Source organism: Haliaeetus albicilla, chromosome Z, assembly GCF_947461875.1.
Source record: "Haliaeetus albicilla chromosome Z, bHalAlb1.1, whole genome shotgun sequence".
Taxonomy (NCBI): Eukaryota; Metazoa; Chordata; class Aves; order Accipitriformes; family Accipitridae; genus Haliaeetus; species Haliaeetus albicilla.
In genome coordinates this window covers 11,093,152-11,105,914 of record NC_091516.1, presented here as the reverse complement: position 1 = coordinate 11,105,914, position 12,763 = coordinate 11,093,152, and the positions used below count along the sequence as shown (strand labels likewise).

Below are 12,763 nucleotides of genomic sequence, written 5' to 3'. Positions count from 1 at the left end.
ACTTCAGTTGACCAGTGTATGATCTTAAATAGAAATTTCCACTTGTCCTACTTTGGCTACTTCAGTTTTTCATATGACAATACTTTTAGACAGGGGCAATCTTACAGTGCAGTTGTAATGTTTGGTGTAGTGGAACTCCAATTTCAAGGCAGTCTCACAGATGCTGCAACAGAATCTTCTGGACACATTTCAAAATCAAATTTAATCCAAGGCAACAAAAATAACACACCAAAAATACACTTTCTCTCTGAAAAAGTGCCTCCAGTCAGAAAAGCACAAGTTGGACCCAGCATTCTCAGATGCTTGATGAAAAAGTAAACTGTTGAATTATGAAATAAAGTAGGAGACCAAAGGCTCAGCTGCACAGGAATGAGGCTTACCTAACAAATAATACCTGTGAAATGGGAAAGAATAAATTTGAAGTCTGATGCATAAAAGGCAGAAAAGACAACAAAAAGGTCTTACAAAAGAGAGTTCACATGGCAAAAATGAAGGGGGAAAAAATTCCAAAGTCCAAGTAGGGAGCAGATACAGAAAACCTTAAATAAGGAGGGGCCCAATACTCCTGGGTCATCAGGGCTGTAACCTGTTACAGTTAGAATCAGTCTTCTGTGTAGAGGAAGTCAGAAGTCAAGTAGTAAGTGATACTGGTATGCCAGACCCACATATAGAAGGAAAAAAGACTGAACAGTTTGTGTTACTACATTGTCAGGTTGTTTCCAAGAAAATGGGATGTAAACCTGCATTTACCTCTCCTGTGAAATTCTGTGCCTAGGTCTTCCCTTTCTTTACTGCATAACCCTTGTACATCTCATCAGAGCACTCTCAAGACACTCTTAATTTTAACCCTGCTCCTTGACTTAGTCACTCCTCTCTGCTATTGAAGCTACTTAGTTTGCATCAGGTAAAGACCACTCATCTCTCACTCACCTCTTTAGGAGAGAAGTCACTGGCTGCCCTAGCTGATTTCACTGCAAGACTGGGTTATTCACAGAAGCATTTCTTTATCATGAATAACCCAGCCTTGCAATGAAATCACCTGGAGCAAACCCCTGGGCACTGAGATGCACAGAACCAGAAACACAAATAAGACTTTACTAATGTATATTGATAGAGTACTAAGGTCTACAGAAACTACAGAAGAATGAAATAGTGTTATGGAGAACTTCCTAGAACTTAAATAAGTCAATTACACACAGCTTTAAAGAGCATTAGTTTATTATCTATTCTCCATGTGTTACCTCAGAAACAGTCTAATTATATACAAAAATTTGGAATGTTGAATAAATGCTGATCAATAAAAACATTTTGTAGCTGTTGACAGGGAGTATTTCTAAACAAAACCAAAATAATCATAAAGGCTGATTCTGTGTGTTGCTTATTGCTATGCTTGTGTTCATAGAATGCTTTCAAGTATATACACATTTTTTAACTCCAGTCCAAAGAAGAAACTTAAAAATATTTACATAATAAATATGTGGGAGACTTCAACTTTTCATTACATCAGTTGAACTGATTCTTTAATGAACTATGAAGAATAGAAAGAATTAACAGAGTTTGCATCAACTCATTGCCATGCTGAGTAAGTTAGCCTGCTGACGGATTTTATTCTATTCAAAATGTAGTTTAAGATGCATTCAAAATGAAAAGTGCCAACATTGTCTCTCCTCCTGCTGAATCCTGGCTGGACTACTTCAGGAGACATCTTTCTCCCACTCTCTGCAAAATCATCTAGTTTGACATGTGCTTACCTTTACACACAGACACTGGAAGGAACAAACACATTTCAATCCACTGAAAAACTCCAACATTTACTGAGTAAAATCAGCATAATCCATGTTTTATTAGATGGTTAATTTGCTAATGTACTGACGACAAGCTTTGGCCAAGTATTTTCACAAGAAGTACTAAACTTCTTGCTATAAATCTCTACTTCTATAGTTCTACCACAGCCAAACAGTTTTTGGTAGAATTTTCCTGTGATACATAAATCCAAAAATTAAGTGACACAACAATGTTTAAACTTCTGTTACCATTAAAGCAAAATACAATACAGTATAATTCCTCAGTGATATATTTAAATGTACTGCAAAATGTATACAAAGTCAGTCCAAGATCAATAAAGAATCAGTTCCTCTTTTTGGACTCTTCCCTTCTCAAAGATACAGGTTATGTAGAAGACCAAGGTAATTTAGGACTTGTCTGTATGCATTCCCTTTAAAAGGCAGTGTGTGATAAAAATAACATGATTGAAAGTAATGAAAATGTGATGTGAACATTTTGCATTTTCAATAAAAAAATAGAAACTAAACAACAACAAAACACGTCTTAGAAGGGGAACACTGAAGCCTGCTATTATATAGCTATGTTTCTCATTCTTTTCTTTGAAGATTAACAGCACACAGAAAATAGGTGAATTTTATCAAAATACAGCAAATTTCTGCTAATATATATAAAAAAAATCATTTTCTATGTAAATATTACTGGAAATCAACTAAAAAGAATTAAAATATACAAAGAGTTGTTAAAGGGTTTCAATTACAATTATTAGAACTATACACAGTACAATAAGCAATAGTTAACATCTTTGAAAGAAGTGCAATAATATTGGAGTTCACTTATTTAAAAAGTACTGCCTGTTTATTACCGCTAGCTATGTATAATTCTTCCCTCTTCCAGCTCATTGTCCCAAAACTAAAGGAGGCTGGTGTTTTTGCTAGCTTTATTAAAAGCATTTACTTTTGCACACATGGGTTGAAAAAAGCAACTTATAACTGTCTCAAACTACCAACTTATATGTAATTAAAAATGAACTGCAATAACTGAATATTGCTCCAATGACAGGCTAATCATTAGCCCTGATTAAAAACAGTTATTGGTCTTCTATGGCACTTTTCCCTGGTCCATAACAACCATGTATTAATTATCACTGCAGATTATGCAGTCTCTATTCAATTACAAAGGAGAAAGAGAAAAATAAAGTTAATGTTTCTGGTAAACAAAATTAATAGAAGCATAATTGAATATTTTATACAGTAATAAGGAACAAAGGCAGCCTGTGGTAAATCACTATTACATTAATATAGTTAGAAACCCTTTAATGACTCTGAAGTGTCTAGTTCACATTTAATGTTACCTGTAGGAACAGCCCTTTAAGAAACATCATTACGAACTGGTGGGTTTTAAGTACCCCCTCCCTTTGCTCTCCATCTCACCACAGCAATTCTCCATCACTGTTCAAAGTTTCATAAACTTGCTTTGGTTACCTAGCTCCATGCGTATGGTTTCCTTTTTGATTAACAAGGCAATGCAAAGGCCAAACAAAATCGAGATGTCTTTCATAAGCTTTCCTGCATCATTTGCTTTGTGTGTGTTTAAATATATATTACAGGCAACAACCTTAAAAACTGGCCATTTCAGTTTCATTTTAAAAATCTGTAAGGTTAAAATGGAATACTTTTTATAAAGATAAAAGTATCACCATTTGCACAAAACTGGGGATTTCCACAGCAGAGAAAAACCTCTGGGCACATTTCCACAGTACATTTGAAAAAATTATGTATGCAAGAAAACCCAACTAAACATGAATCACATGTGGTAAATGAGTATTCAATGACTACATTAAGAACAAATCCTGTAGAATATCACAGATTTGTAGTTTCAGTCTTCCTAATAAACACTGTAAGCTTTTATTGCATTTTCTGTTGGTAGACGTACGCTCCAGAACTAAACACTTTTTCTTCTTTCCTGATTCCATATTTAGACAGCAGATAGTTGTTTCACCTGACCTTTACTCTGTCCAACCAGCACCACCTTCCATCTACCCATTCATCTATACAATGTGCACATAGCAAAGCCAACATTTCATATTTCCTGTCCAGATCTACAAAAGTGGTTTCAGCATAACACATTAATATGTGATGAATAAAAATAAAGGCAATAAACAGCTACAGGACAGACAGCCCTGCCATCTGTCCATTGGCTACAACCGAGGCTTCACAAAGCCTTGCACAAAGTTTAGTAATGTATATGAATTATCCAAAAATAAACCTACCATCTGTACAAAAAAACAACACAGGTCTGTTCTTGGAGGAGTGATCCTTACATTGCTATAATGCTTAAAAACAAGTTTATTCACCATATGCATTTCCAAAATGATTTCCTGTACGTTCTATACAGTGGTTTTTTCCCCATTTAGCCACAAGTTCAGTATTTCCTATACAAATTTTGATCATAATTCTTTTCAAGTTCCTTTCATGTATAAAAATAGGCAAAATACTCAGTTTCCCATAAGTCTTTCAATGAATCCTGCTGGCCTTTTCCCCCAATCCACAGTATTTATGAAGAAACTTCTCGCACAATGATGAGTTCCACTGCATTCTGAAAAGTCTTTAGCAAAGATACTGCTTGTCCATGATCAATATTGATGAAACTGTATCCATTAGCCTAAAAAGAAATATTTAAAGTTGAAAATGAGTCTCTCGTGCCATGTTAGTGAAACATGGCTTATATTTCATGTTAGTTTATTTAAGCTTTAAAGTTTAAAATAATCAAATTCTATATGAATGCAGACAACAAAACACTGCAGATTTGCAGATTACATTGTTGATGTGAGTTGAACATGTACCTGCTACAAGAAACTAAACTACTGGGTTAGCCTTGGAAGAATTTTGCCCCAAAGGTATTGCAAATAACCAAAAGAGAAAACTGAACTTTAAACCATTAACATCAGACTTCTAATTCATCAGCCTTAATACAGCTACACCAAAAAAAGCAAATGCAGTACAAATGATACATCCAAGTTTAAGTATCAGAATATTAGAAATGGCATTTGTGACAAATTAAAACTATCGAAGCCTTTAACAAAAAACATGAATGGCATTGGGAGCCATTTTAGGGTGTGAGACCTCCTAAGGTCACCCCCAGCTTGAATTTTCCTATGACTCTAAACAACATTGTCATTCTTGGGACAGGTTTGGCATGGCAAACACAGGCAGGCTTAAGTGGCCTACAAAAGACAGGGAAAACGTGGCTATGGTTCAACTTCTCAGGGTGTACTACTGCAAATTCATGTTCCGTCTGGGTGGTAAAATCTTTCCGAATGGCAGATTCATCCAGTTTAAACTGTTAATGCTTCCAGCTGTGTAACCCTCCTTTCTCCCTGAGCTACTGCCCCTCATGTGGCGACAGAGCGAACTGGTCGTGTGTCCTGCACCTTAGCTGTGCCATTTTGGAGCTGCAGTTCTTTATCCCATCACCAAATGCTTGCTGTTGCTACCAGTTGAATCCTTTGTTGTAAAGTCAGTGGTTTTTAAGTCTGTCTATGGTTGCAGAGAAAGATTTACATATATACTGTTTAAAGAGCAAAAGAACCAATAACTCTTTCAAATATTTATCTGTACAGAATGTCCTAGCCCTAACCTAATATGCAACAGTATCTTAAGACTTACATGCAATTATCTAGTCACTGGTCACGTAGAATATTTTTATCAGACGTATGTATTAGACATGCATTATAATATGCCTGCCTAATGCATGCTTTACAGAGAACGTTGCAAGATCAAGCATAACAAAGTCATTTTGGGAGAGATGATATTCAGTCAAAAACTGCAGAAGTTGTCTAAGCAGCAACAGGACAGAGTGGGACTGTCAGTAAATGACCACTGGGATTATCACAGGTACAAAGAACGTGCTGTTACACAAAAATTATTCTTAGTTACTAGAAATGAAACAGCCTGTACTTGCCTAAGCATGCAAATAGAACTTCTCCTTCAGCTCTTTCTCAAACTATGAATGCCTTATTAAATGAAAAGGAAAACCCAAGCAGTGCCAACATGAAAAAAGGAAACTTCATTATAAATATCACACAGACAAATGAAATTCCATAAAGACAGGAATAAATCATTAAAACAAAAGTAACCTTTCACAAATATTCCACTCTATAAATATGTAACAAATATGCTACCAGTATTTTCAAAGGTTTAACATGCTTCTTGCTCCTGTTGGAGAGTGTTAGTGTGTTGGAGGGTTACCTCCATCCCTTAAAATCATCTATATCAGTAAGAGAACTCGGACCTTTCTCACCCCAATGAGGACGAAGCAGCACAGAATTATTTACCATGCTCAGAAACAAGCCTTCTTTTAGTTTGAACAACATGATCTCAGTTTAGTTTTCTTGTGTGCTTTTTGGCTTTATCTTTAATTTGAAGGATTAGGCTGTATTTTCAGCTTGGCTTTGTTTTAGAAAACTGCTCACAGGATCTTGTGGTTTAATTGAGATACTAGTGGGTTTTTTTGTTGGTTTGTTTTTAGAAAACTGAAATGCAGCAGAGTCGACTATCAACATTCTCAAACCAGTAATGTGGTGAATAGTTAATAATTTTTAACAAGCTCTGCCACTTTAAGGGTGGCTACAGCACTGTTCAAATGTCCTGTTAGCCCATTTCCCTAAGAAAGAAAGGCTTATACAGTCCCGTTGTCCGTTTCCCTGACCCCTCCCCAAATAGCTTATGAGCTCATTAGACAATGTCAAACAAATCTGATACAGAAGGTCTGAAAGGCACCGACTTCCTACAGAAAAGAACTGCATAGCTGCAGCCCAGAAGCTCTGGCTCCTGAAGCAACCTACTTGGCTCGCCCACAGCAGATGGGGCAGCCAGGAGGTAGGTACATGCTGCGACCAGCCAGGTATCAGCCAGCCAAGAGGCAGCTTCTGCCAGTGCTTGCACATCTCCAGCGGCTCAGCTGGGGGAGAGGCAGCAGAGGCTGGCAGGAACTGCAGGATGGGGAGGGATGTAACAGCAAGGTGCTGCCTTGGAGGGGGGTTGTGAGGGGTGACTGCTGATGTTCAGACAGCGCATTATTCAGAACACTGCACGTGAATGACCACGAGTTAAATAACAGAATGATAGTAAAGCCTAAAGAAACGCTTGAATGACAACATTAGGCCTGGCTTTTTTATCTTTAAAAGTGTGAAAAGTGTTCAGAGTTTGAAACAACGATCCAACTGATTAGTTAGGTGGAAGAAAATTAAAAGCATCGTCCCAGAATATAAGAATGCTTCTGGAGAAGGTACTGGTAATCTGTCTAAAAATTAAACATTCTGCTCTTAGAAAAGGTGCAAACTAAACATGAAATGGTATATTACATAGGCTAGTTAATTAGATGACCACAGTACCTGGATTATTTTATCTCCAGGCTGCAACAACTTAGATGCTGGTCCTTCTGGTTGCACTCTGGTTACAAATATACCCTTGAAAAACAGAGGTGGAAAACATTTATGACAACTTTTTTCACGAATAGTAGGGTAACATGAAACAGATGTAACTCAAAACATTTTTCCAATTTTCCATCCTAAGTAGAAGAGAATGTAATATTATCTACAAGTCTACAGGCTTTTGTGACTGCCTTCATTTTCTGATATTAAATCCAGGAAGGAGAATTGCCTTTAAAGGAGTACTGAAGGGCAAATTCTGATCTGCTTTTGTTTAATCTGGCAGATGTATATGTCAAGATGAATTCTCAAACACCAGAAATAAGGCTGTAGACTAAATCATGTTCTCTTTTAAGAGACTTCCTAATTGTAAACTCCATAATTCACTATCTCAAAACTGTTGACTGGTAGCTGGAACCACTCAGCTAGAATAACCCTCTATGTTTTCATGTGACCACTGTGGTCACCTGCCACCTTGATTTTCCATATCATTTGTCCCCATTTTCTCTGCTCCAGACCTGGGATTTAGTGGTTTGGGGAACATATACTTTCCCCCCTGCCCTTTGCTAAACACTAGAAACATTATTGATCAGAATGATTTTAAGATGCATTAGTACAAAATACTCACATCATCTTCAGGCCTGAATGGATTCCCTCTACCGCCAACTCCTCCTGATATACTAAATCCAAGTTCTGGATCCTTATCAATTCTCACTCGAATCTAAGTAGTTACAACCAATGTTAGATGAACTGGCTGAAAATCTGCATTCAAAGCTACTGTAATGAAATTATTACTAAGAAATTCAGGTGAACAAAAGCGTTAAAAAGAAAAAACTAAAAAAACCCCACATATATCACAGTTCAGGAGAGTATTATATCTCGTAATGCTAATTCAGAACAAGATTCCAATACAACAGCATCATGTATCATTGTACGTAAGTTTTAATCCAATATCATTATTATAATCATAGTTCATGTGGGCTGTAAGTTCAGAGATATTTTGATATTATGTAAATGAATTTAATGTCCCCAGCAAATATACATGTTCCTATGAAAGAACCTGTTCCTCCTATTTCTTTGCTACCTCTAGCTAAATTTTAAAAATCAAAACTTGTTCCTCTGTCACTCTAAGGTCTACATAGCCAACAGTCTCCCCTTTCTCTTGCCAGAATAATTGACTACAAAACTTATTTAACACAAGAAGTGGACATTCTCATTCTAGCACAGAATGAAAACATAGTTCTCACTATTTTCCCAAAAAGACAGAAACAATACAGAGGAAACATCCTGTGCCCAAGAGCAGAAAGAAGGTTGCCACAATGAAAGAGCCATTAAATTGTATAAGAATTTCTTATCCATATCTGTCTGTCATAAATAAAATTGATAATTATCAGGCATGCATCAGATGCTCACACTTTTTTTATCCTGGCTTTTGTTTATGGATGCATATTTCTACATTTGCAGGTTTTTGAACCGTTCTGGATAGTGATGAATAGATGCAAAATACTCTAAGTTGTACTGCTACTCTGTATTTTTTCAGTTACTAGATAAATAATGAGTTGGTGATCAATAAGCGTAGTTGAGAAATAAATTTCTAAATCAGTAAAAAGATGCAAGTTTAAGTTTCTGGTACATTCTGTTAAAACTTCTCTTGTAAAATGTCCACATAAAAAGTAAAAAGAGCTTAAAACTAGAAGGAATGTGTGATTTCAGTAGTGAAATTTTACAGAGGTAATGCTGTCTTCTGCTGGAGATAAATTCCTATATGATTTCTGTCACCATCTACAGAGAAATGGTAATAAATGAAAACAACCTAACAATTCATTTCCACTGACACATATATGTCACATCGTCAAGTTAGATTTTATTCTTACCTCTTGCTTTGCCAACTCGTGGCTTTGTCTTGGGGAACACTGGGACTGAGTATAGGGAGGTTGGTGGGCAACTTTCAGCATCAGATAATCAATTAATTGCTCTCTAGACGGATGTCTTGCTACTGATGATTGATGAGGGAGATGATGGACTTGGCTGTAGTTTGCCTGAGGTCTTTGAGGCTGGCATATTTGTCCATTTGTCAAAGGTATCTGAATAAAACATGAATACTCAATGTCATACATTTTATAAGGAGCAATCCTCAATTCCTCCTTTATTATTTCAATAATTTTTATACTTGACAGCTTTTAACTTTAGGACCATTACTAAAACTACTCTTCTGGATCATGTACAGTTATATTCACTTTTCTTTATAGTCATCAGCTCTGACCTACTGAAAACAAATTGGAAAACCAAAAACTTACTTTGAGTGCTCATCTACTGGAACAGACTAGACAGTCTTTGCTTTTAGCATTTGTTTCAGTGAGTTTTCCCAACCATTAGTTTCTAGCAGTGTAACTGACAGTATTGACACTTGGTTGATATCATTATAGTTTGCACTCTAATGCATACAATTCAGAGATTTTGCAACAATTCCCAGTAGATCAAACGCAAAATAAAAATCCCACACAGCTAGCAGACAGACATTATATGCTATCTGAGCATCTTTTGGTGAACACTTCACAAGAAACCTTCTGAGCAGATTCACATACAAGCTCAGTATTTTAATATCAAAACTGTAATGATATTTCCAATAAATGTTATTCTTTTGTTAACTCATCTGTCACTGATTTGATAGGTATAATGATGACAAACAGCAGTAAAGTACACAACTGTCAAGACATATAGTGCATTCAAACCATGTCACTAAGAATGATGCTGCAGATGACAACGTTTCTTACTGAAGCCTCACAGTTACCATTCAGCTCTGCAGCTCTGTTTTGAGATGGGCAGCCTTCTCTGTCCTCACCCATATGCCTCCTGCTCTTACCCAGCCTAAGTAGTCACTCATCTGTCTGTATGACTCGCACACTCCAAAAATGCTACAGGCTTGAGTTGCAGACTTTTTCTGCCTGCCACCATTATCCCATTAGTTATAGGATACAAGCATATTGTCTCTCAATACTATAAATAACTGAAGTGTACAAATTCCAACCTTTACTGATGCTATGTGAATGGATACATATCAGAATCTGTTCTGTTAAGATGAGTTTTTTATGTCAAAGTGATTCTGAGAAATGGTAATGTGTGTATATATACACTTTTTAGCTTATTTATAGATCAGATGCATTCAATTTACATGATTTTCTACTGCCTTTTCTGAAAACCTAAAACATGACAGGATAACTATTTTTTGTTGCACTGCCAGAGGTAGAGTTTACATAGGCAACACGTATCAACAGCTATTCAAATTCCCAATATCCAATGTCTGTAGAAATGCAACTGAAATTACTAAAGTTATAAAATCAATTGCTGCATCATAATAATTTACAAGCATCCATTTAGTTTCATTGTAGTAAGTCCTGCCTGTCTAGAGGGTCCTTAGAGATGAACACAGAATGTCTCCTCCAAATTCTAGTTTGTCATCACAATTTCATCACAACAGATTTCAAGTTTGTTCTTTAAAAGGTTTAATTGGCTTCAGATTGCTTTCCTGAAATCATCTGCCATATTCCAACTTTGACTTGCAATTACATTTTTTGCTGCAAATTTCCTCTTTCAAAGCCCAGGCTGAAATAAAATAAGAACTATCCCCCTTCATAAGTTAAATACTTTGTCCTCCAAAAAGAGCATGCTATTTCATGTATGCCACCTTCAATACCTGGGTATCAATACATATTAAAGAAGCCCCAGTTCCATCTGCTATCCCAACATATGTTTCCACTACTTATGAAAAAATGTTATCCTTAAAAATAACAATAAATATATCCTATCCATGGTGTCATGTAGACAATTACCTGCACAGCTATTTTCTTCATGCTGTCCGGAGGAGCATCTTTGAGACTAAGTGTGGCAGATGAGTAATTCTGCTGTCCTGAAATGAATACTTCATCCTGGCATTGTTCTCCTGGAGTAGAAGCCTGGGGATGCTTTAAACAGAATGGAGCAGTAAAGATGACTATCTTCATATAATTCAAACTAAAAAATTCTTGTAAGAAGCTCAGAATAAAACATTTGAAGGGCTTTATCATTCTTTACCTTCTTTGATTAACTAGTACATTGCTTATGTAGAAAATCTTACTAGCCAAGACACCACACCCATAAAATATTGATGGATGTTTACAAAAACTAGCAACTGCAGAGGTGTCTTTGATCACCAACAGACTGACAAGAAAAGTCAACAAATGCTAAGGACTGCCTATTCAGGATTCATATGGTTAAAAGAAGCCTTCTGTTGACTTTATCCTGCTCACTATGGATACCGTAAGATCACCCAGGATGCTCAGAGTTAAAGAGCCATTTCCTCACATTTTCTTAAATACTAATTTTCTTGAATGACTACAGTATCTTACAGTAGAGTTTACATCATCAGAATTTGTTTGGGGGAGGAAAAAGCATAGTAAGATTTTGTTCAAACCTTTATTAACCTAGGTTAAATTCAGAATGTTAATCTCTTGTTCACATATGTACAATGAAATGAGACACTTTTACATATGTTCAAGCATCTATAAAATTCAATTAGAAAACTCAACTTCATAGCATCAATTTGAAAAGCCTTGCAATAAGTTGAAGGCATATGAAGTAAAGGCAAAGTATTTGATTTAATGTCTACAAAAAAATTCCAGCACATAAACTATATTCTTTTTATTGAAAACACTGTCCATATGTAAAAGGATAACTCTTATCAATTTAAGGACACCTCACTGTTTATTCTTTCCCCCTCTATATATTGCAATAGCCTCCTGTAGGTACTCACTCGAACAATGTGCACACCAGAACCTCTTCCGTCTGCAACACTCAAGGCAACACTACCCTGGCTGCCATGCAGATCCCTAGAGCTGCCATAGTGAAAGCTGCTAACTGCAGCATAATTGGAATTAAAGGACCTAGACAGCATGCTCTGAATAAAGAGGGGACAGATTTAACATAGAGATTAGTGCAGCATGCATAAACCACAAGACATGTTATACATAGACTAATACGAACATATTCCATTGTCATGCAAGATAAAAACCATGCAAGAACCGTACCACTATGATGTATAAAACACAACTCAGTGACCCCTATTTACCTTTATTTACTGTAAATCAGCATGCAATCAGCAGTAAACATGCAGAATTACATGTAAATAAAGTCACTCAAATGTTCATGTGTCTGCAAAAACAAAGGTGCACAGCTTATCAAAATTTCTAGGTTTTCATTAAATTTGAAACATATCAAATATGTTGTAGGCAGAGAAGCTGGCAGTCAATATGAACACCTGTGGAAAACCATCTAATTACCAGGTATTATTTTGTCTCAATTTCCCCCCTATTACTGGTACAGTACAAACAAAAATTTACAGAGAGACAGAGAATTGACTGTTTGACTGGGTTTTCTTGCTATTACAATGCTGTCAATGTCCACAACGCATTCTGGTAATACTTTATTCAAGAATGTGAATAAGCCTAATTTAAAGAGAAAGAGGCTTGAAAGAAACCTTGGAGTCCACCCCTGTGCCACTGTAGGCAATCAAAC

General features: G+C 36.2%; 1 protein-coding gene across 10 annotated transcripts in view; it reads right to left on the bottom strand.

Moving 5' to 3' along the window:
• Positions 1-1,200: 1,200 nt before the first annotated feature.
• Positions 1,201-12,763, bottom strand: part of ERBIN (erbb2 interacting protein) — a 127,538-nt gene continuing 115,975 nt past the window's right edge. For 8 of the 10 annotated variants that reach the window (XM_069776272.1, XM_069776277.1, XM_069776275.1 and 5 more), the window contains 6 exons: positions 12,003-12,146; positions 11,044-11,175; positions 9,088-9,297; positions 7,842-7,934; positions 7,178-7,252; positions 1,201-4,446 (listed from right to left, as the gene is read on the bottom strand). In XM_069776272.1, the coding sequence (XP_069632373.1) occupies positions 4,339-4,446; positions 7,178-7,252; positions 7,842-7,934; positions 9,088-9,297; positions 11,044-11,175; positions 12,003-12,146 (762 nt within the window). In that variant the 3' untranslated portion in view covers positions 1,201-4,338. The remainder of the gene's footprint in view (positions 4,447-7,177; positions 7,253-7,841; positions 7,935-9,087; positions 9,298-11,043; positions 11,176-12,002; positions 12,147-12,763) is intronic. The other 2 variants (XM_069776280.1, XM_069776281.1) reach the window with 1 other exon arrangement.